Raw genomic sequence first — 22897 nt, forward strand, 5'->3', positions numbered from 1 at the left:
TTCAAAAAGTGACACACCGGTCTCTATTCTACAAAACATTTCAGCCTCTTCCGTGATGCACGCATTTACCCACACGGTCCTCTCGTGCTGCGTATACGTCTAGAAATATCACACTTTACCGAGCTGCTAAAGAAATCCCGATGAAATTAAACAACTATCTTTACACCCACGTTGACAGATATTTATTGATTTTAATTCACGTCAACCAGCAACAGGAGCTTAAAGTAGAATGAAAATACAGAAAGATCCAAAGACAGTCTGATCCGATAAAGCAGAACAACCGATTTTAGTTGATTATTGATTTTCCCTCTCACCTAATCATTTTATATTCTGGGACAGATGTTGGTTTTCTTTGCATGTCCATGCATCCAAACATGTAGATCTTTTTTTTTTTTTTTTTTTTTGGTTTTTTTTAGTTTTTTTTTTTACTTTTTACTTTTTAAGTGCTGAAAAAAGGAAGTTTTATAAATTAGCATTGTAAAATGAAGCACAGACTCGCTGCTTGGAGAGTTTGCTTAAGAGGGTTTTGAGTCGTGTGCACCATTACCAAAAAAAAAAAAACATCTTCTTCAAGATGTTGTTGCTTTTGTTTGGACATTCAAAGGTACAGAGAAAGACAAAATCAGCTGAAAACGTACATACATTACAAAAAAAGACATCGTTTCCTCAGTCTCTCAGAGATTCAGATGAAGGTCCAATCAGCCACATGCCACATGATTTATTTTCATTTGGCAAACCATCACATCCCACCACCACCCCCATCGCACCCCACCCCACCCAAAAATCCTCCAGGTCCAGTTTGTTGGCAGGACTGTATTATCGTCTGAACAGCAGATTGATCACGATCAGCACCGCGATTAGGAAGGCGGATGGTACAATCCGACTCCCGCCACCCTTCACTTGCTTTTCCTCCGGGCTGTAGGCGTCGACTTTGGGTCTGTCCAGTTTAGGCCCAAAGACTGGAGGACTACTTTGGACACAGAGGTTCTCGCTGCACATGCCGCTGCCTGAACCACTGATGTCATCACCTGGAGGCATAATGGGACCAGAACTGTCAGTTTTCAGTTCAGGTCAGGTATAATAAAACACCAATCCTCTTTTTCATGGATTTCTCACATCAGTTCTCTATTGGTTTCAATGGTTTATGATAAATGATTAATAAGCAGATATTAAAGGGGTTCATGGATATTAAATCCATCACAGTGCTGTAGAAGATGTTAATCATAACAGCAGCTCTGGCATCAATCACAGCTCTAATTAAAATCTCAGGTTTCTACTGACCCATAGTTCTAATACGTTATGACTTCTGTAGTAGCCTGGATTTTTTCTTTAAGTATCGACAATAATAACTATAAGATTGATATGAAGTTTTTGCCATATTAAAATAGAGAAGGGCTGTTTTATAGCTGCTATAGCATAAGTGAGAACAGGAACGAACCTGTCTAGTCGACGTTCTACATAATTACCCATTAAAAAAAAGTATATAATATGACATGTCTTCACTTGAGGGATAATTATGACACAACGCAACTTTACTTCTTGTAATAGTGCCAAAATGCGACTGACATTTCAATGTAAATGCCCTGTTAAATGAACATGGCAGACTTCGTATTGTGTTTCACTGTAGAATACATGGCACTTGCTAGAGGGCGAACAAAGTCTTGTGGTTCAGAAAAACATCTTTCTTCCACTGTTCATAACCCTGAGAGATAATTCTCTTATCCTCATTCAAACAAACTAAACCGCTTCACTAATGTTTCTTGTGTCACTTACTCGTGTCCTGAAAATCCACGTCGTTCCCATCGAGGGCGTTTTTCAGACGATTAGAAATGATCTTTAGCTGCATGATCTGTTGTCGTATCGTCATGTCAGGCTTGGTGATGTCAATATCCACCTCAGGATTATTGACCTGATTGGCCAGACCATCTCCCATGAGCTGAGGGAGGTACCTGTGAAAACACAATAAATTACACAAGTCTTAGTAGCTTGCTGGTGTAAAAAGTGACACCCTGAGGATTATTGGGCTTACTATGTATTATTATGTTCTTACCTGCCTGAAGAACCAAACTATGGAAGGAAATGCTCTAGGGTTCCTTAAACTTAATGCTACATATGTGAAAGCAACTTTAAAGCTCTTGACAGCCAGCGAGCACAGAAATCAGGTCTATGTCATATAAATGGCATATGTAAATCTGCATTCAAATATCCAAAACATTTAGCATTGTTACAGGAAACAATTCTGTTCACCAGGTGCCTCTGGGTGTGACACTGCACCCCCACGCACTATTGACACTTTAATTTTTCTTACTTTTGTCAAAGTTTGCACAATGATCCATGAGGAGTGCAGCAATTCAGTAATTCACACAACGCCTTCAGAGAGATTATTGATGATAGCATTCGGTCTCATCCACAAACAAACTCATCAGACACGATTAATCATGTCTGAGGTCTAGTCAATAAGGGGCAGTTCTGTAGCAGTACAAGAACCCTGCAGAACAATCGATGCATTGATATGAAGTGTGAAAAAGGGGGACGAGCTTGTTTTGAAGCTGCTTCTGGACTGCAGGCATTGATCCCGAACTGCAGTGCTTTCAGCACGAATTAACGGAACTGATGCAACATAATCTCAGCAGTTAAATCTACTGATCTTAATAAAGGTCTTATGCTAGATTTTACTGTCACAGTAGCTGCTGGTTTGGTCATATTTTTCATACTGTGATATTTTATAGAAGGCTAAATAATAATAATAATCTGAGCAGTGCTCGAAACTATTTCACGTTGAGCAATGCAATGTAAGGAGTATCTGATGCTTTGTTGGCTTCATGCCCAGTTTTCTTTGAAAACCTGAATTCAGAGTTCTATCTGTCGTTTGGTACCATTTGTACACTGATTGCACAATATGTCTGCATTGTCTACTTTTAGTTTCTCTTTCAAATGCATTTTTGTCTGAAAGCGATCATAGGGCAAATAGATGGACTTGTTATATTTATACACATGCCTCGTCAGCTGCTGCTGATGTATTTGAAACAATCGGTAGTTGAGAAAGTAGTGGCTTAAAAGGTTATGAGTTCAAATCCCAGCACCGCCAAGTTGCTACCGTTGGGCCCTTTTGCAAGGCCCCAAACCTTAAATACTCATTTGGAAGAAAAATAAGATAATTATTAGTAACTCTGCATAAAGGCATCTGCCAAATACTGTATCTATAAATGGATGTGGCTGTAAATATCAGGCCAAACAGAGATCATATCTAGAGTGTGTGTCACTCTGAGATGATGCTTACATTTACAGTGTTTAGCAGATTCACTTATCCAGAGAGACTTACAGTTTTCGTATTTATACTACTGAGCAGTTAGAGATTAAGGGCCTTGCTCAAGGGCCGAGCAGTGTCAACTTTGCAGTGCTAGGATTTGAACCCACAACCTTATGATCAGTCCAGCACTTTAATCGCTGAGCTCCCACTTCCTTACACTGATTCACTATTACACTACTTGAATCTACTGCATGCCTTATTATGTTGTTTGTGTATTACTCTACATAACGATGTTGGGCCTGTGTTCACACATACTGTAGCATGTAGGCAGTTAGCAACCACTACCACTGTGTACATTGTGTGTCTTCTAGCTTCATTATCAAAGAAAGCTGGCAAGTACTTGTAAGTAAGTACTAGCTACATACTGTATACTCAACAGAGGCACCAATGCTAACATTTCTGGCACTTTCTAGCAAGCTTTATTTTTCTTTTTGAGTGAAGAACCTTGGAGATGTTGGACCATGCTAGCAATGGATTGGCTGGAATTTTTAGATCACCACTTGAATAATATAAACAGAATCGAGGAAATCAAATGGCATTTTGTTGCTTGTCATTTTCTTTGATACAGCAACTACGTGATGCACGCATAGAAACTGAAACGCTGTTTCAGTGTAAACGTAAAATGTAAAAAAAAAAAACAATGTTCTGTGAATAATTCTGCCACTCATACAATCCATGTCATTTGCATAAAGTACAATCCATGTCATTTGCATAAAGTACAATCCATGTCATTTGCATAATATGTCACATACATGAACATCTAACAAATGTATGATAATCACTGAAGCACAACTGGATATAATGCATGTATATGGAGATCTTTCAATGATTTAAAAACTGGCTCATGTATGGTGGAAAATGATGGAACGGTCCCACCAGCACTCGTAGTCGTAATTACTGCATCGTACCGATCCTTGGCCATGCCGTTCCAACAGTTGTCATCGCTGGAGGAACCGGATGCTACTTTACTGTCACACAAAGCCGAGGGGAGCTGAATCCAGTACAGCTGCATTTCCTTCAGTTTACTAGATACATCCGAGACCTGCAGACCACACATACACACACAAACACAGGTGTCAGGATATTGACAGATACGAGAGTAACAACGTTCCAAAAGACACACACACACACACCTGCACTTCCAGTCTGACAGCCGCTGTGTGGCTGGCCTTATATTCCAGTGCTGTTACACTCTTTACCCCCTTTTTGGGCTCATCAGCTACTGAGCTTTGGGTCCCTTCCTCTCCACGCCCTCCACATGCCTGCAAAACCTGGACACACACACATACACACACACACACAAACACATTCAAACCCCGTCCAAGACATAAGCTTTTTTTTCTGCATAATGTAAATATGTGATTGGGAATCGCTGACCTTGAGTGTGTAGACCTCCATGTTCTCCTGCATGTGCAGCACAGCCTCAGAGATGCGTACAGGGATGGCGTGCAGCACCACGTCCATGCCGGGCTCAGAGCTGAAGCTGGCAGCCACCTGCAGCATAGTGTCTTACGACAGACAGAGAGAAAGAGTTGTTGTTTTATTTACTCTACAGGGGTTGTGCATAAAGTGCATAAAGATTCATACAATAACTGCCGTTACCATATTGTGAGAATACACATTGACTGTAAAGGTCTCAGTTACATTACTGAGTAAAAATCCTTCACTGTCAGTTCGCTTGCAATTGACCGTGTTCTTCACACAGAATGTGATTTTTAAAGAATCAAAATAGGTAGAATTTGTTTTTTTTGAGTGAGGTACGGCACATAAAATAAATACAGTGAAGCGGAAAATCACTGAAGATTAATTATAAAGGGCAAAATTCAGAGCTGGTAACTTAAAAACACAATGTCTGTCAAAAGCATGGAAACACCTGGACTTTTAAGGTTCTTAAGAGATACCTGCATGTTCTTTTTTTTTCCCCTATGCAACAAAGACGGTTATTTAATAGCATGCAGATTAACTTTGGCCAAACAAATATTTAAATGTACAGATGTTGATTCCTTTTCTATTAAAAAAATCCTCCCCCCACATGAACAACAGCTTTACACACTCTCAGCAAACGGACAGTTCATTTCTCCAAACGTTCACCTGAGTTATTTTCCCATGCCTCTTGTGAAACTTGAAAAAAATGTATCACTAGTTGAATATTTCTTTCGGACCTTGTGATTCAGTTGATCCCAGAGCAGTTCAATCAGATTTAGGTGTGGTGGCTAGGCAGGCCTTTCCATGATAGGTAACACTCCAGCTGACTGCTTGCCTTCTAAATAACGCTTACAGAGTTCAGACGTATGCTTGGGGTCATTATCATGTTGTATGGTAAAGTCAGTTACAATGAGCCTCAGTCCAGACGGAATTGCATGGTGTTGAAGTATGGAATGGTAGCCATGTTGGTTCAGTTTGCCTTTCACCTGGAATAAGTCTCCGACACCTTCTTCTCCAATACAACCCCAAACCATTACGCTTCCACCTCCATGTTTGAGGTGTGAGACAGTCTGCTAACATCTTCTCTGTCCTGTTATCCGTCTTATATAACTTCTTCTGTTGGAGTCAAACATGTAACATTTGGACACATTTGTCCACAGAACATTTTTCTAATCATCCACTGTGCAAATCTTTGCCGAAAGGAACATGCATGTGTTCCAAATATGATCAAACACTAGGTGTTTCCAAACTCCCAACACTGTATACTATGTGATCTATGAACACATTAGAAAATAATGTGGAGGGTTGGAGTTTACAGTATGATGACCATTGTGCTTCACACTAGTTGCTGATTTGGTCATATTGTTATACTGTGATATTTGATAGGAAGCTGAAATCCATTTAAATGTCTGTCAAGTGCTCTGAAATCAAGCTATTCAGGTTGAGCAGTGCAATGTCGAGTATCTGATGTTCTGTTGGCTTTGCGCCATGTTTTCTTAGAAAACCGAAATTCAGAGTTTTGTTGTCTGTCCTTTCGCGTCATGTGTACTCTGATTGCACAATATGTCTGCAATGCCTACTTTTAGTTTCTCTTCCAAATACATTTTGTTCAAAGGGATGAGAAGGTAAATAACCCAGCTCATTACAGTGTGTGTGTGTACTGACCTGTCACGACTCTCAATTATAAACTGGATGAACCTACTTGTTGCTTTGCTTTGCTTTAGTAGGAACATCTTCACAACTATTATTGTGATCTATTATCAGCAAAAGCAAGCCTTCTGTTCTAGCTACAACAGTGGTCCCCAACCTTTTTTGCACCACGGACTGGTTTAATGTCAAACAATATTTTCATGGACCGGCCTTTAAGGTGTGGCGGATAAATACAACAAAATAAAATGTTACGACCGGCATGAAAACTGGTATTTTCTAAATATATAATAAACGTGAATCCACTGTTGTTTTTTGTTAATTTTTCTAGCTTGGGGGTTTCAATTTAGCGGTAACGTATTATGTGTTAGCTGCCGGAGCAGCCCCTTTAAGAAGGTAGCGGATGGAGGTAAGACATGTGGCATCTTGACATGCAATAAGAGTGAGTCATAGACAGATGTTGCGGAGAGAATCCGATAATTTTCCAAAATAAAACCGTTCAGAATCAGATAATAAATAAAACAAAAATAATATGTTATGTATTCTTACTGTGTGGCCTGGTACCAATTGACCCACGGACCAGTGCCAGTCCACGGCCCAGGGGTTGGGGACCACTGAGCTACATAATGTACAGTACACTCACCAGAGTCACCAAAACCAACATCCCTGATAGTTTAATATTTTTTATTTTTCAGATTTACAGTATACCAATACAATAACAATACAATAGCAAGTATAGACAATAATGCTTAAAAAATCTCGTTTATTGTATTGTTTTTTTTTTTTTGTCCACTCACAACCACAGAACAACCTTAAACAGGCTCTGCCCACTTCACAATGGACATTGTCCCAAATCAGCTTTACAAAGATAAAAATTTTAATTTATATATTAGTGCCAATAAGTTTGACCGAGCCATTGGAAACTGTGCAAGGCCACCTTCCTGAGATGGTATGAAGAAGAAACCTTGAGAGGAACCAGAATCAAAAGGGAACCCATCATCTTGACTATTCATTAAAGTTTTATCATAAATATATAATATAAATAGCACTAGTGCCTTTATGATATACATGTCTTCTTCTTTCATAACCTTGAAAGTTTCACTAACTAGAGTGAATAAATACAAATACCATTTATTTGTAAGAATTTTTTTCTTTTTTTACTCAAACCTGCACTCAAAATGTTGATAACGGTGAAATTATGTTTGCAGAGGAATGGCTTGAAAATTATATTGGATACATCCAATATAATTGGATTTATAATTATTTTTTATTGTTCATACTCATAGTGTATATGCCGGTTTCAAACCTGTATAATAAAATTAGTATAATTTCTTTACAAAAATACTTGTTAGAATATAATCAATCAACTAGCAACAATTGTTTGCAACATCTATGTCAGCTGTAGAGTTTGTCCCACTCCCCCCCCCCAAAAAAAAAAAAAAAAAAAAATCTAATTTACACTAATGTAGTAATAGTAATAGTAAAAAAAATAGACATGATTATTCTTGTCAATGTCAATCATAAAAAAAATTACATTTATAATTAAAAAAAAATATATAAAAGATACACATTATGATGACTGTAATGGCCAGCAAAAATCTTCAGCTAAAGGTCCCATCAGTAAGACGTGCAGAATAGCAGGACGTCAAACACAATGCAGAAGGTATGGAGCTTTAGGTAATAGCTGCTGCTGAGAAATGCACTAGCAGCATCGGGATTTACAGTGTCCAGTGTGTGTGTGTGTGTGTGTGTGTGTGTGTGTGTGTGTGTGTGTGTGTGTGTGTGTGTGTGTGTGTGTGTGTGAGTGTGAGATCACTTACCTATGAGATTCTGCCACTCTGCATCCAGGTCGGCCTGATTCGCTAAACAGCCCTTCATGACGTTCTTGCAGTAGTTGGCACAGGGTTTTGCGGAGCCGAGACCACGGCAGTGCGGGCAGTACACCAGCTTCATGATGGCACGGTTACACTCGGGGCTCAGAGGTACCTTGACACACACACACACACGGATCATTATAATCATCATTATTCTAATGAGATGCTGTATATCATTTTAATCACGGAAGCACCTTGTTCTATTAATTAGGCAGGGTCATGCACTTTTATTCCACTACTGCTCCAGAAACGTTTCTTTGTTTTTGTAAAGCCGTGTTGCTGTCATAAAGTTTTGTCTTAAGTTTATGTGCATCATATTTACCTCGTTCCATTTGGTTGCCATAAATTTTATATGGAGTCCTGAAGGAATAGTGGCTGTAAATGTAATAGCTAATGCAGGCTAATAAAATAAAATCTCAATCGCTCTACTGAGTCGATCACAGGCTTCAAGAGACGCCTGAGGATTCGGCTGTGAAAGTGTTTACAAATGGGGTTTGTCTTCTAAAGTGTGTATGCGAGTACGATATATTTAATGCCGCTGATACGTTCTCGGGTGATCAGTGTCTTGCTGTTAATCTTGTAACTTTTGCTTTTGACAACGGTGTGTATCGTTACTCTATTATCGTTGTCTTTTGTAATTTTATATGATGTGTTTGTAACACTGTAACTCAGTTTTGCCACTTACACTTCAAATTCATTTGTAATTTCAATAAGAGAAGATAAAGCTGAGCATAACCAAGCTAATCACTGAGGCTAGCAAGCCTTAGCATCCTTGTCTTTAATATGCAGCAAAAAAAACAAGAAATAACTATCAGGAACAACAAAATTTTCCTCAAAATTGCTGAGATAATTATAAAAAATACTAAAATTACACTCTTTTTGCACTTAGCATCGACGGCTAAACAAATTTCACAGTAGGAGTGAGCCATATTATTAAACATCAACACTTTCACAACTTCAAAAGTTATCAGTTTATGTTTCTTTACTCTTTTTTTGTTCCCTCAGTTTTTTTAATTTTATTTATGCCTCACATTCAGCGGTTGATGTTTTTATGGATCTTTAAAAAGAAAAAAAATCTCCTCCTTCATCACTTTCATCACTTTCCGAACCCATTGTGTTCCTTCCACAGTATTCTTAAGGGGATTTTTTTGGTAAAAACTTGATATGACTGTTTTGCTGAAGTGTATACATATGCTCCAAATTCCCCAAGAACCAAATGAAATATTGAAATAAATATTTTAAGTATTTTGTATTGTCTTTTTTCCCCCATGTCATTCAAATTAGAATATACAGCAAACAGTCTGATGTACTTTTTTAATAAAAGATGTGCAGTCAAACTGCAAATGCCTAAAGCAGAACGCATTCCGAATTAAAAAAACAAAACAAAACCAGTCTGAGCGAAGGAAGCTGTTGACGTGCAAGAGAGCGCATGTTAATGAGAGTAACATCACATTATATAGCGGACCATAAAAAAGACAATAAAATGATGCAGCTGCTGAAACAACAGAGCTGATGCGTAACAGCGAATGGCCACGCAGGAAAAAACTAATGCGGTGGATTCATAATTGGAAAGGGTTTGAAGGCCAACAGAAGAACTTCCCTAGTCTTGGCTCCATTATTACAACATATGCACCATTGTGTGCTTCTATCCCCCGACCCCCCCCAACCTCATCAATGTGAAAAGAGGGCCTTGCAGCTGGAAATCTCCAGAGACTGGCATGGCTGCTTTTTTGCTAGTCTCTTAAAGCAGAGAGAGCTGTCGCATTGCGGCCTGCTCTCATTCATCAAGGGAGCTGTGAGCCCCGGTTCAGAGCAGGAAGGACAGCCTGAGAGGACCTGAGCTTGATTTTTCCTCGAGAGGTCTAGCAGGCATAGGACACACTGGTGCATTTGCCTTCATTTTTATACTAGAATTTGTGTAAAACAAAGTTGTACAATCAACACATGTATTCCCAGGTGGGTTGCCAGATAGTCAAGCTCAGCAGTCCCAGAATGGCAATTAATTTTGAATTATGTTTTTAGATCTTCCTGCACCATGGGAGTTGGAGTTTTAAATATTTACATTATCGCTAATTATTGAGTGGTTAGAGTGCTAGAGTGCTTTGGCAGTTATAACAATGTCTAAGCCGTAAAAGTTCTTGTAATTACTGTAGGATGGATTTTGTTAAGAAAGGAGGTTTGAACAAATGCCCATTAGAAAACGCTTTCAAAAATATATATTTTAATTGTTTATTTTTTATTAATATACGAACTGCAAAGTGAGTGAATAGAAGAAAAATCTAAATCAAATCAATATCCGGTGTGACCACCCTTTGGCTTTCAATTCTTACACTCCACACTTTCTACACATGCAAAAAATCGGGGATTTTGTAGGATCAGATCAAGGTGTATGTTTAACCAGTGATACCCAGCAGGTGCTAATGATCATCGATTTCATATGTAAGATGAAACATAGGCATTACTCTGAAAGAGAAACAGCTTTGTAGGGGGATTTATACTGGGTGAGGAACAGGCAAACTGTGCTACTAACATGGGGTAATGGAAGACTCTCTTTCAGGCAATTTGAAGCAGCTTACATCCACAGTCAATCTGAGGTTAGTTTTTCAAGACGTTTGGAATGACCTACCTGCCGAGTAAACAGTGTTCAAGTGTACCTAGAAGAACTGATGCTCTTTTGCAGGCAAAGGTTGGTAACACAATATATTGAACGGATTTTGATTTATCTTCTGTTCATTTACTTTTAATTTGTTCACCGATAAAAAATAAACTATTCATATTTTTATTTTTAAAAGCACTTCCTTTACAGCATCCTTTTACACATGCAAAAAAAACCTTTGAACAGTACTGTGTATAAAGCGAAATATTTCATTTCATTTCATCTTCTCCCGCTTATCCGTAATTCGGGTCGCGGGGGCAGCAGTCTAAGCAGATTCCCCAGACACTTCTACGTGTCCAGGGATCGGGCTGTCAAGGCCCCCGCCTTCGACTGCTGCCCAATCCTCTCAGCACCGGTCCCTTACGGTCCCCCCTGCAGGTGGTGAGCCCACGAGAACGAAATATTCTACATTGTTTTGCTATTCCAAAAGTTCATTTCTGAAATCTGTTTTTTTGTTTGCACCACAATAATTCATAAACAGTTACAGCTGTTTAAGTTTGTTCACATTTAATACTTTATTATTAGGGTTGTTTAAGTTGTCTCTTCTTAGAGAAAACATCGCCACATCTAACTTTGGTAATAAAAGTCAAGCATTTGAATCAAATCTGTGGTGTTTAAGCTGTTTCTATAGAAACAATAACATATGAGAACAATCACTACTCTTCAAAGCTGCTGTCAGATATAAAAGTTACAATAGAAAAAGATATTTATAAAATACTCTAATCAAGTAGATTGTAGAAGGTTCATTCATGCAGGCTCAAATTTGGCTTCACTTCGCACTCAGTTGCATGTTTCCCCTTTAACTGTGATTGTAGGCATGGTTCTAAATATTACAAACCGCTCCTTTAATAATGATTGAAACATTTGGCATTGGTTTTGCTGGGAATCTTTTGACATTGGCCTTTTTTTATTGTCGATTGTGGTGATTTTGCTATGCACAACTGGCAACCCAGATACTAGAAACCCCGATTCTATCATCTATCATTATCTTTACCCTAAAAAGGTTCTTGGTCTGGTGTAGGAATTCATTATAATATCAATATCAAACAGACAATTGGGAATCTGTAGTCATTACCAGGATTTGTGGTGTCTGTGATTTTTAGTCTTTTTATGGTATTTAAGTCTGGAAGTATAATTGTGACAATTGTGGGTCAAATACACAACAAAGCGAAATCATTATCATTATCTACAGGGAAAAGAAATTACCCACCATACCTGAGAAACCTTCCTCACAACCTCTCCAGCCACGTTGAGTCCCTGCACGAAGGCACGAGCAGCGACCAGCACGCGCACCAGTCGAACCCTGAGCTCTCGTGGAGCGTCCCCAAACGGACGCAGGGTCTCCGTTTGTTTGGATGCGCACTCAAGAAAATCATCAGAAACCAGAGACGGGTCAGAGGCTTTCAGCAGACGCTCCAGGAGACGCATCCAGAACTCGTCCAGGGCCTCTTCCAGATTCAGCGACGTGCCTCGGAAATATCGGCGCAGGTCACTATAGAGGTCCCGGAAGACCCCAGCATTGGGTGTGTACAGAGGTCCCAGGGCCTTCACAAATGATTCCTCCAGCCAGCTCTCAGACATGTCCAGGAGTTCCAGAAAGTACGCTGTCGAAAAGAAAATGAAGTCAGCAACCGTATCACTCAGAATCCCAAGGTCACCAGGCTCAGGGTCAATTCGATTTACTGAGCTTTGAGATGGTACAAAATCAAATTCTCAGGACATCTATTTTATTCTGACCACATTTCTATGGAGATTGATTATGTGCTGAACTGAAATGAAGTTAGATGTAGAAACAGGCTGACTTGAAATTCAGCTAATGTAATCTCTGGAGGTTTCAGATCATTTTAAGGGCTCCATCTGCTACTTTTTTTTTTCTCTCGAAAAGGATCCATCAGCACTCATGCGTGTGCTAATATCCCTAAGAGTCCAAAATCGTCTGAGCATCACACCATGGAAAAAACACTAAGTAAAATATACAAGTCAAACCACCAATAAGTTAAAATGGCTGAAAGGTAAAACGGACAGGCAAAAGGATTTGAGCTACTAAGGCTTTATAATCAGAAGGATTCTTCTTTTTACTGCTTTTCTGACTTGAACCAAGCACTGTTTCTTTACATTTAATTATCCTTTATTTGTATTATTTGTGCTAGTTTTTGTATAGTTTAGAAACAGTAGCATTGACAAAAAGACAAGAGGCGAAGCTGGAGGTGGCAGAGTCGAAGATTTTCATTGGGATTGATGAGGATGGACAGGATTCCAAACGAGTTTCTTAGAGTTTATTAATTTATCAGGTTGTATGTTTAGGAGACAAATTGAGACAGGCCCAATTGAGATGGTTTGGACATGTGCAGAGGAAGGACATGAGGTATATCAGTAGGAAATGCTGAGGATGGAGTCAGCTGCAAGGAGAAAAGGAGAAAGGCCAAGGAGGAGGTTTATGGATGTAGTGAGGAAAGACATGCAGGTGACTTGACTTAAAAAGAGGCAGATATAGAGGACGGGGGGGTATAAAGATGGATGATCTGCTGTGGCGACCCCTAACGGGAGCAGCCGATCGAAGATTTGTGCTAGTTTTTATAACACCAAAGTCACAGTCATTGATAATGTATTAGAATAAGTGCATTAGTATACCATTTCGATTTGCAGTTAAACATCAGAGCTGTTTCAGAAAATTCAGATAAAATCAGATTCAACAAGCTGTGCTTTAAAAATATAATGTAATGTAATGTATTGAATGTCTCAAGACATGTTGTCCGGTCCAGATGTACATTCCTAACACATATAATTACATACATTTCAGAGTAGTTACAGAATAATATTTTAGGAAATGAATAACTAAATAATGAATGAGCAGTTCAGGGCAATGTTTATGCATGTGTTGTAAATCGCTTCTGACGACAGCCTTCAAACAAATTGTATTATGAAACGCCAAAATGCTCAAGTGTATTGTTCGAATCTTTGATCAAACATAAAATAGAATATTTTCTCGGACTCGTGCCGCTCAAATAAATGCTTCAGAAATCAAACTGGTACTGCTTGGAAAGTTTCTTTTAAGTATTCATGGTAAATACACGTGTGTGTCTTGGGAGCAGATAAAAATATGTGAGCTTTGTCCTCCAGTTCAAACACACTCCCGCAGGAGAGACAGTGAGCGCTGGATCCGAACTGCCAAACTTGCTTTGAACAGATCAAAGCCATAACTTGTTTTCTGTCTGAGACTCAGACGGTATTTTAGTAGTTCAGCTTTTTGGAGGATGAGAAATGTGGTGTCTGAATAACACTGATGCTTTACAGGCTGAAATAAATGTGAGAAAATGAACAAAAGTATATGCTAAATGACTCACGTACCACTGCCAGCTCCTTTATTATTTGACTGAATTGATAAGTAAATGTGCAAAATATCCTTATTTCCTCAGTGGTGTGTTCCTTTCTATCAGCACTTCCCAGCTAGCAGTAGCTCAGTGGTTAAGGCACTGGGTTACTGATTGGAAGGTTGGGGGTTCAAGCCCCAGTATCGCCAAGCTGCCACGCTTAGGCCCTTGAGCAAGGTCCTCAACCCTCTGTGCTCCAGGGTTGCCATATAATGGCTGACTCTGCACTTTGACCCCAGTTTCTGAGCAAGCTGGGATATGTGAAGAACGAATTTCACTGTGCTGTAAAATATGTATATGTGACAAATAAAGGCTATTCTGTTAACACAAGCAAGTCACTTGTCTTACTTGTTAGACAGGTTGTTAGATTTACATTGTACTTACTTTGTATAATCTATTAGCATATTATATGTAAATATATTTAAATCTGAAACAGACAACTTTTATCTATCTATCTATCTATCTATCTATCTATCTATCTATCTATCTATCTATCTATCTGTCTGTCTGTCTGTCTGTCTGTCTGTCTGTCTGTCTGTCTGTCTGTCTGTCTGTCTGTCTGTCTGTCTAGCTTATATGTCTTATACAATTGTTTGGCTTTAAATGTGGTATCATTTGGGGAAGATATATATCGTTTGAGGAAGAAACACACATGGCTGGAAAACTATTGGTGGCTCAATCCTTTTTTCATATAGTGAAGAAAGATTCATAGAGAGATAGATAAGTAGATAGCTAAATATTATACAGTGCCTGGCCAAAAAAGTGTCTCTTTGGGTTTAAATAAGCTTATCCTTCAAGAGCCTGTAATTGAATCATTCCGTTTCACCATAACAGATACAGTGTGGAGCTTTTTTTTATTTCTTAAACAAGCGTGTCAGAAGACATATTCAGCGGTTGTGGAAGTGATGTTTTTGAACCTCGGAAATAAAAAAGTTTGGTGGTTTAAGGAGGTTGCTAAAATCACTGAAATCGGCTTTAAGTGGAGGGAGAGTGGTGAGCAGACAACATTAAGGTGGAAATGTGGTCAGAAAATAATGTTTAATTTGAAAAGTAAGAGCAATGCAATGAGAAAACAATTGGGACTGAATGCTGTTCGGTCACAAGAAAGTCACTTAGTTTTTCCAATTAACAAGGCTAATTGGAAAAAACAACTTCAATTTGTTGGGGAGAAAAAAAAATTGACTGTGCATCAATGGAAAAATCCTATTATTTGAAGAATCCAGAGTTACCCTATTCCAAATCAATGGCACATCAGAGTATGAATCAAGCTTATGAAGCAATGCACTCGTCATACAGAGTGCCTCCAGTACAAGCCTCTGAAGGCAGTTTTGTGATTGGCTTCAGTTGGTCAGGTCTCAGCTCAGCAACATTATATATCAATAAAACAAAGTCAGCTGAGTAACTGAATGTGCTGTATGACCAGGTTACTCCATCAACTGAGGTTTTCTTCCCTGATGGCACAGGCATATTCCAGGAATGCCAAGATTCACCAGGTTGAAATTATGCAAGAGTTGTTCAGGGAGCATTTTTTCACACATAAATTGGTCACCTGGAGCCCTGACCTTATCTGCATTAAAAGGGATGTGCTTGAGAGGAGTGTCTTGACTCTCCTGACTTCAATACAAGACCTAAGGCAAAAAAATAAATACAGCACTGGATGGAAATATATAATGTGACATTGCATAAGGCTGCATGCTATAAAGTGGTGAAAGGAAATATTCAAGTGTGTGACACACTTGCCCAGGTAGTGTATATGTACAAATTATTAAAAATCTTTAGGTTTTTCTTTTACAAATTAAAGTTTTTCATCTACACTGTATCTTTTTCTCTTTTTAAGTATGCTCCAATAATCCACAAGAGGACCCTGTCCCCCCTGACAGAATATAATCACCCATTAAAGGACTTGCATGTATAAAATATACGTAATATTATGATAGCATGGCTTTCTGCATCATGAAAGCTCCTCATCATAAAGGCTCCTGCTAGGTTTCTGATCATTATGGCCGGATATGATACGGTCTGCCTATCATAGCTGATCATGTTTTAATGGGTCACTGCTGGGGAAGGCCATGAAAAGCCACATGGTAAGAAGGAAAAACATTTTAGTCCCCACTTTAATCTGCACTTAGTGTGACACGAACGAGGGGAGCATGTGTGCTTCAAAGTGCTCACCTTTCACCCTTTACTATTCCTTTAGCCAGGTGCTGAGCATAAAAATGCTAAGCAAAAACAGATGAAAGCTTTGATGACGGAATATATAAAGATCAGTGTCATTCCAGAGCCCCTTCACACCTCCTTAGCCTCTTTGTTTCCCGTTGTTGGTTCTGAGAGTCTGTTTGTGGGTGTGGGTGGGTGTGGGTGTGTCTTTTACTTACTGTCAAAGCTCCTGTATTGGGCGTTCAGGGAAGCCTGAATGGAGCGTCCTGCTTCTCTCACCAAGCCCTCGAACTCTCTGCGGCTCAGGTTGGACAATGTCTCCTCCATGGCGCTTGTGCAACAGGTGTAGCCTTGAGGACATACTCGCAGATGCTCACCTGACAGAACAGTGAAATGATAAACATTTTTAGGTTTGACAGTAAGGTATAAAGCATTGGATTTATAAGTGGTTTAGCTTTTTTTTTTGGTATTTCATATATTTACTTCTTGTGCTATGCCTCTGCAATATTTCTGGTATCTGAAAGGCAAATAAAATACACCTCCTTCACTGGGCCTGAAACAGAAAAACCACACCTCCTTCACTAGGCCTGAAACAGAAAGACCACACCTCCTTCACTAGGCCTGAAACAGAAAGACCACACCTCCTTCACTGGGCCTGAAGCATAGATGCCAAACCTTATTAAAGGGAATTTACTTCATCAATCACATCTCTCTCACTGGTTTTGAATCCTCTTAAGCCTCTTTCACAAAACTGATGCTCTGATTCTGGTTTCCACATATAACTAATATTAAATAAATTCTTAATACTGTGCTAGAGAACACCAGAACATTTTAACATGTGTATACTTCAAAAAGGACAACCTCAGAACCTCTGATTTGTCAGTCCCATCACAGACATGTACACATTTAAATATGCATCAACCCCAATTTACATGCCAGTCTGCAGTGCTTGACGAGTTAAATCTCAGCAAATCAGACAGCCAAAGTGATTATCTGACATTACAGTTTCATTGTCCTTCTGGGTCCCGTTCTTCCAGCATACACACATACACACACGTACGTACACACATGCTATCTGTTGAAGGTCACTAAGGCTATCATGACGGCGTCAGACTCATTGACATTTAGTGAGAAAGTTTGCCGTCTGGCCGTCTGTAGGGCCTGGGGAGGGAAACCATGAGACTTGCTCATAGTCATGCATTTTTCATAGACTGCTAGAAAAAGAAGGCAATGTGTTCACCATATTTATTTTTTTTTTTAACAGGGAGCGAGGGAAAAAAAAGTCCTCTGTTTTTTCCCCACAGAGCAGTTCTACAGTCCTCCATACATCTGCTGCTAAGTGACGAGAGATACATTAAGATCACTTCCCCATGAGAGCACCCTTACTTTTAGAATGGGATATAAATGTTCCAAGATGGACTTAACCAAAAAAGTGTGAAAAGCACTGGGCTTTGTCAACATGTCACACATTAAAAAGATTACTTTAAAATTGTGATAAACTGTGAGCCTGACTGGTTGTAAATTGTGGATTCATTGCGGTATAAGAGGAATAAAACTCTTTTGCACATAATGTTACAATTCCAGTAGTCAGTAAATGGAAGCACCTTTCATTTTCAATATCATATACGGTACTGCTGTTCTTAACTGAAATATGATTTTCTGGAAATATATCTATAAACTATGTGGTGGCCAGATTGTCAGTTTTCTTGCGGCATCAAAATAATTCTACAAAAATGTATTATTATTAAATATAATAATTAATATATACTTTTCCAGCCATATATGTTTCTTCCCAAAACTGTTACCAGTTAAGTTGGAGGCACACAATTGTAATTATATACATTCTTGTATACATATATACATATTGTATACATTTTTCCTTCTCTTTAACTAGGGGGAAGGAGCACAGGGCACAGGGGCATCAAGCAAGCTCCATGAAGATATGGTTTACAAGGTTTGAAGTGGAAGATCTTGAGTGACCTGAAAAAAGAGCTCTGCCCTTAAGAATACTGAATAGGCCCCCTCATCTTACCTCACCTACATCAGCACTTGACTTTAATTCAGTTCATTTGAATTCAATTCACTTTTATTTGTATAACAAAGGATATTGTCCCAAATATCCCTAAAAATATTATATGTTAGTGCCCATTAGCAACAATGGCAAGGAAAAACTCCCTGAGATGTTATGAGGAAGAAACCTTAAGAGGAACCAGTCCCAAAAAAAGGACCCATCCTCATCTGGGTGGCACCGTAATGTCAATTCATACATTTTTTATTATTGTTGAGGTAAATGCCCTCGCAGCTGAATTAGCACACATCTTGTTCCAGGAAGAGTGGATGTTATTATAACAGCAAATGGAGACTAAATGTATTCCTTTGTTCTTTTGGCGATGACACCTGATACAATAAGCCTTTAATTAAACACTAAAATGAACACGAGCATAGTATTACTTAATTTGAAAATGATTACTTAATTGTGACCATCCTAAATGTCACAAGTTGTTTATCAAATTCAACTTAGAGAATGATTACTGCGATTTCTGGCTACAGAAGTCTATGTCGTCTATCTTGGTGACTTTGTGTATTCATCACCAACCTGCTAGCAAAAAAAAATAAAACGATTTTACACAAAAATTTACAAAATGTAATGATTTACATAAAAAATTGAGATAAGTCTAAACCACCATTTAGGCTTGACAGAAGGATGCAAAATCAGTTAGCGTCACAGCCACTATGAATCATAACTATATTCAGTCAGGAAGTCAAACGATCAGGAAAAGTTAGAAGAGGAAGCTCGGGTGATCCTGTGTCTGTCAGTGGGATTTATCACATCGGAGAGTTAAACGAATTTCATGAAGATTGTATTAAAAATGATTTACATTTACATTGAATTACAGAACCGCAGCTCAGCTTTGTCACCATGTGCTTCTGCTAGATTACCTTCATTACTGACACTTTACAAAAGGAAGTAGGAGACTTAAATGTTTCAATCTGGTAAGATTTTCACAGAAGCTGATTTTTTTTCTTTTTTTATTCTTCACTTCTGCTTGGCTGCCATTTTGGTAGGCAAAACCACAAAGAGAAATATTTCCCATAATTGACTGAATACTAAATGATTTTAGAAATAATATGTAATCATAATGAGACGACTAACCAATGACAAACCAAATGCAATCCCAGAACACCCGATCCTATTCCCCTGATACTGTACAACACAAACTATTATTCTACAATTGGCTACTACTGTAATGGGATTTTTTTTAAACATGCACAATCAACACAATAATCTTTCTAGGAAAATTACACAGCATGCAAATGTCTCGTGTAAAAGACACGCGAGTCTTATGTTCCTTCCCTTCCTTTGTTTATCATCGCCTTCTTTTTGTTATCACAGGTTTTTTTTTCTTTGTCTCTCTCGATCATGAGGGTGATTTGTTTAAATCAGGCCCGCTGCGGCGACGCAGCACTGCACGGGAGCGGTGAACACATTAGCAAGAGCACAGGCGTGCATAAACCAATAAGCAGAGCCTGAGATCACATTCTGCGCTGCGCTGCATGGCCGCTAAAGAGACCACAATCTCATTAAAACATCTTATCCCAGTCCTCCGCGCCAGAGCATCCTCATTTCAGTGCGTGAGCACCGCAGCAGTGTGGCCTGCATATCAATACAGCAGCCCAGCCGAGACCAGACACACACACACACACACACACACACACACACACACACACACACACACACACACACACACACACACACACACACTTTCTGTCTTCTCTCTCTATTGCAGAGACAGATACATGCTCACAAGCCATTAGGACTCTGACACAGATTTGAGCTTTGCACATTTTATCAGATGCAATGTGACAACTTACAAAAGACTCACGAAGACACGACATCAGAGTGTAAGAGAGTAAGAGGAACAGAAAAAGAAAGGAACAGAGACAAAAAGAGAGAAAGAGAGAGACGTCCCTAACCCAAGGTGTGGCTGTAATATCTCTAAGCCAGGCGAGAATAAATCAAGACGAAGTGGCTCTTCTTGTTTCACTGTATCAGTCTCGGGCCATTCACCGAGTGAATGATGCGCCTGTCAGGTGTCCAGACACACCGGATCACTGTCTGATTAATTGGAAAAAAATCACCTGTCGGTCACAGGGGAAAACCTTTATGACAGTCTATTTGTCACGGATCTGTTTAGACAGACAAATAGACAGACAGACAGACAGACAAAATGGCAGACGGTCCGTCTCGCCGTTTTCAGTGGCGCTCTGCGAGGATAATGAGGCGGCCAAGATCTTCGGCTCTGAGCTGGCAGCGGCGTTAGTCTTGGACCACCCAATACAATCACAGCAGAGTTATTGGCTATTTAATCAGACAGAGTGACCGTCTGGAGGAGGACTGAGAGGCAAGTCTGACCCTGCCGAGCAGAGCGCAGTCATCAGGCTGCTAATACACAAAACATAGTAAGAAAGGAATTCATGGAAAAAAAAGGAATATCCACTCGAATATGGGCGATGTTTCTAATTAGAAATATTCAGCAGTTCTAATCTATATACCTGATGGTATCTTCGTCTGGAGTGTTAATGAATTTAGAAATAGTTCTACTGATGACATCGTACAATGGCAGTAAATATAATTACACTGCAAGCATTTTTTTCCCCTGTGAAACCTTTAACTACATGGGGAGAAACTGCACAAATTAGATTTTCTGTTAAAATTTCCTTTCAACTAAGCCAACAACAATTCCAGTTATAGAAAGCATACGGGAGATGACCGAGAAAGAGGATTATTGGATTAGTAATCCTCGTGAGTGTTAACAAGACGGATAAAACTACCCTCCCATCATTTGGACTGACTTCTGACAACATACCTGGACAAACCTCTGTTAGAAAGACAAACACACACACACACACACACTCGTAAAAAAATTCACACACAAAAGCAAGCAGACCTCAGGAGGAAGTTCCTGTGAAGGACAATCTTCAAAGCTGCTCCTCATTTTTCCTCTCCCTCTCTTTTTTTCAAATCCTGAAAGCCTTATGCTTAGATAGAGGTGCAATAGCCCAAGGCGTCGGTTTGCGCAACGTGCACAAGAGCAGGTGTGTGATTGTGTACAAGACAAGATCATGACATGACAAATCAATCTAAAGCACATGGAAGTCAAAGAGAAAGAGGGAATTGGATATGAGGGGAACACATGCAACTTTGATAGATAGATTGATAGATTGATTACATGGACAAAAGTACTGGAACTCAACCATATATTATGTTCTTGGATCCAGTAACATTAAATATTCCCTTCTAATGAACCATGAAACCCAAACCTCTTTCAGCAGGACATATCCTTGTGCACAAATTCTCCATGAACATACAGAGTTGCTTACATGGTTTGAAAATCTTGAGTGGCCTGCTATAGAGCTCTGACCTCAACCCTACTGAACACCTCTAGGATAAATCGCAGCACTGATTGCACCCCAGGCCTCCTCACCTACATCAGTACCTGACTTTAATAACACCAGTGTGGCTGAATGAACACAAATCTCCACAAGCACACTCCAAAATCTGGTGTAACATCTTCCTATTATAACAGCAAACAGGGACTAAATGTAGAATGGGATGTTCAAAAAACACATATGGTCAGGTGTCCACAAACGTTTGTCTATATAGTGTATATATAGAGTGTAGTGTACAATTCAAATTTGGAATAATTTTTTGTAATATTTGGTGAATTTTTCCTCACAAACTTTCAATATGTTTCAACACTAGAGGTATTTCTATTTCTTAACAGGGGCCCCAGGCGGAAAAGAAGTATAGTACCCTTGTGTCATGCCAACATTCTTTACCATTACATTACCCAGAAATCTTATTAACTTTGAGTCTATTCCATTTTTGCCCAATTTCTCTTATAGTTTTAGTGTCAGTAAGACATTCATTTTTTAGCTACTTTTTTTTTAGCACAGTCATGCTAACACACACAAACCCAAGAACTAAATGAGTTGAATAAGGTTGTTGCTCAGTGGTCAAGGGCTTGGACTTTGGAACGGAAGGTCATGGGTTTAAATCCCAGCACCACCAAGCTGCTACTGTTGGGCCCTTGAGCAAGGCCCTTAATCCATTACTGCACAGTTGTAAGTCGCTCTAGATAAGGGTGTCTGCTAAATGCCGTAAATGTAAATAATATATTGTATGATTGCTTCTAGGAGAGATTAAAAATTTTATTTAAAAATGAGCAAATAAAAGAACATCATAGGAACAAAATCTCTCGAATTGGTTCCAGGATGTCAGAGTTTTCAAATGTGTTGAAGTGAAAAGTAATGCATGATCCTAAACATTTACCCAGTAGGCCAAAATTAGAGACGAGAATTTGTCTCATATATGTCTGAAGATATGACATCAGATACATGAAATAAGATTTTGGAAGATGCGCCAGCAGCAAGAATGAAAACGCTCTGAACTCTC

At 39.1% G+C, this 22897-nt stretch overlaps 1 protein-coding gene across 1 annotated transcript in view; it reads right to left on the reverse strand.

The window, feature by feature from the left end:
- Nucleotides 1–159: 159 nt before the first annotated feature.
- The window catches only part of gpc1a (glypican 1a), a 43094-nt gene continuing 20356 nt past the window's right edge, over nucleotides 160–22897 (reverse strand). The window contains exons 2-9 of the mRNA XM_083559229.1: nucleotides 16659–16817; nucleotides 12128–12516; nucleotides 8203–8368; nucleotides 4688–4818; nucleotides 4444–4581; nucleotides 4219–4352; nucleotides 1774–1949; nucleotides 160–1028 (exon numbers count right to left, since the gene is read on the reverse strand). Of these exons, the coding sequence (XP_083415355.1) occupies nucleotides 817–1028; nucleotides 1774–1949; nucleotides 4219–4352; nucleotides 4444–4581; nucleotides 4688–4818; nucleotides 8203–8368; nucleotides 12128–12516; nucleotides 16659–16817 (1505 nt within the window). The 3' untranslated portion in view covers nucleotides 160–816. The remainder of the gene's footprint in view (nucleotides 1029–1773; nucleotides 1950–4218; nucleotides 4353–4443; nucleotides 4582–4687; nucleotides 4819–8202; nucleotides 8369–12127; nucleotides 12517–16658; nucleotides 16818–22897) is intronic.

This window comes from Silurus aristotelis, assembly GCF_946808225.1.
Source record: "Silurus aristotelis genome assembly, chromosome: 13".
In the NCBI taxonomy this organism is placed as follows: domain Eukaryota; kingdom Metazoa; phylum Chordata; class Actinopteri; order Siluriformes; family Siluridae; genus Silurus; species Silurus aristotelis.